We start from the raw sequence: 2,248 nt of genomic DNA, 5'->3' as shown, positions 1-2,248 counted from the left end.
TTTGATGGGCGGAACAGAATGATGTTGGCGCGTCAACGGCCTGGCAAGACGGTCCATTTGAAATTTCAATTGGCAACATTCAAATGGCCAGAAGACGGTCAGCTACAAAATTGGAGACGCGTTGTATTCATTTTGAATTTCCTGGCAATTTCCACTTGGCAGGCAGCCGACACCATCTGGAAGACGGTCTGATACAAGCAGCAAGACGGTCTGATACAAAGGCAAGACGGTCAGCTACAGATCAGCAAGACGGTCCGCTTCAAACTGGAAGACGGTCTGATACAAAGTGAAGCTGGCTGAACGGTTGCTCATCTCTTGTCTACCACACAGACGTTCCAATCTCAAGATGACCTCCGTCAATTGTCCGGTGTGCGCCTTCAGCTACTCCATCACCAACATCACTAACCACATCCGTAAGGCGCACGCTGGTGTTCACATCACACAAGATGCAGCAGCAGCTTGTGGTCTGGTGGCGTGCAGCTGCGGTCAGGGTTACAAGGGGGTGTGAAAAACAAATCGAGTAGGGTTGCTTAAGCAAAGTTGTAGATATAGGCCTAAATAGCATGTTTGATTAGTCAACCCTACGCAAGTTACATAATATTCTTTTCCGTAACGGCCCCGTGAAGTTTGGCCCGACCCGAGTTGACACGCCAAAAATGTGAGATATTGGACACGCTCCCATAAGTAACTATACCTCAAATGATGCCAAAAGAACATCCTGAAAGTATCACAGCGTTGGTGCAAGTGGTTGTTGATGTATGGTGATGTTTATGTTTTCTGACATTTTGGCCAAAGCTGTAAGGGTCCCCCCTTACAAAGTGGGAAAATGGACCCCCTCCAATGTCTCCGATGCCTTAAGTAAACTTGTTGGGGGATGTCAGGAGAGGATAGGATCAAAGTTTCAGACAATATGATGGAGGTATGGCTGAGCTATGGCGGGTCAACACCGTCAACCCTAACCCTACTTTTGTCAACATCACACCGGCACACGTCACACAAGTATGGTTGGCTATGTACAGGGTTTTCTATTTTTTTGTGGGGTTTTGTGGGTGTTCTATATGTACANGGGTAGGTGGAGTGCTGACCATGCTGGTCAGAGTACACCCAGAGGGGGGTGTCATAGGCCTCTGCCAGCCCCAGGATGGCCAGCTCATCCCCCCAGGTGCCCATCTTGGCCATCTGAGTGAGCCAAGTGGTGGCCCCCAGATGTCCCGATCCCTCCGCTGCGTAGGCAGCCACCAAGTGTGGCTTGCCCAGGAGGTGGGCCACTGTCTTGGCCCTGACCTCCATGTGCCTGTCCTGCGCACCATAGAGGTGCTGGGCCATGGCCCTGAACAGGCAGTTGCCATCCTTGGCAATACCAGTGGACTGCTTGACGCCTTGCAGTCCTGACACCTCCACCATGGGCCTCAGCGGATAGTAGCAGTCCAGCATTGGCGTGAAGGGCAGCTCCAACTGCAGGACCATCTCAAAGCTGGGAGACCGCTGCCTGAGGGTCCTGGAGCGCAGCTGCATGGTGGTGGTGGCCTCTGGCGCCTCTGGAGTGGGCAGCCTCTCTGCCAGCGCCATCTCTGCCGGCGGGGTGGGCAACCGAGGCGCCTCTGCTGGCTGGAACTCCTCTGGGAGGAGCAGCTCATCTGCCGCCACCATGTGGAGGATGAACTCCCTAGCCTGGCCCTGGTTCAGCTTGAAGCCACACTGGGTGCACTTGAGCCTGAACTGCTTGACGTGGCCGTCCCAGATGTAGGTGTATCCAGGGTCAGGGCAGTTCCAGCAAGGGAGCTCCCGTCTGATGGCCAGGAAGAGGGCCTTCATGGCTGGCACACCCTTGATGTGGTCCAGAGAGTACTGAGGCGCTGCAGGCTCTGGCTGGGGGGCAGGGGCAGGCTCCTCCTCAGCATCGTCCAGCCACCAGGCATCAGCGGCGTCGAAGGCAGTGGTCCTCATGCGGCCTGTGTTCCAGCCCAGGGCATTGAAGAGGTCCGTCAGCATCTGCTTCTTGTGAGGCCGCAGCTTGGCATGATCATAACCAATGAAGGTCCGTTCTGCCTCTGCCTTGGCCAGCAGGTGCTTGATGTTGGCCAGGTAGTCTGCCTTGGTGACCGTGATGATCCTGAGCAGGTAAGGCTAGCCCTAGGCCGTCGTCCGGCTTGGCGTTGGGTTAGGGTTAGGGTTAGGGTTAGGGTTAGGGTTAGGGTTAGGGTTAGGGTTAGGGTTAGGGTTAGGGTTAGGGTTAGGGTTAGGGTTA

At 54.8% G+C, this 2,248-nt stretch overlaps 1 protein-coding gene across 1 annotated transcript; it reads right to left on the bottom strand.

The window, feature by feature from the left end:
* Positions 1-901: 901 nt before the first annotated feature.
* Positions 902-2,113, bottom strand: PSEUBRA_006203 (Ovarian tumor, otubain; the record flags this gene model as incomplete). The annotated part of the gene is made up of 2 exons (XM_059465747.1): positions 902-930; positions 1,086-2,113. Coding segments are annotated over 2 exons (1,057 nt in total), but the record flags the coding sequence as incomplete, so codon positions are not given.
* Between the last annotated feature and the right edge of the window lie 135 nt (positions 2,114-2,248).

The sequence above is a fragment of the Kalmanozyma brasiliensis genome (assembly GCF_000497045.1).
Source record: "Kalmanozyma brasiliensis GHG001 unplaced genomic scaffold PSEUBRA_SCAF9, whole genome shotgun sequence".
NCBI lineage: Eukaryota > Fungi > Basidiomycota > Ustilaginomycetes > Ustilaginales > Kalmanozyma > Kalmanozyma brasiliensis.
The sequence above is the reverse complement of the archived record's forward strand: the minus strand, read 5'-3'. Positions and strand labels throughout refer to the sequence as shown.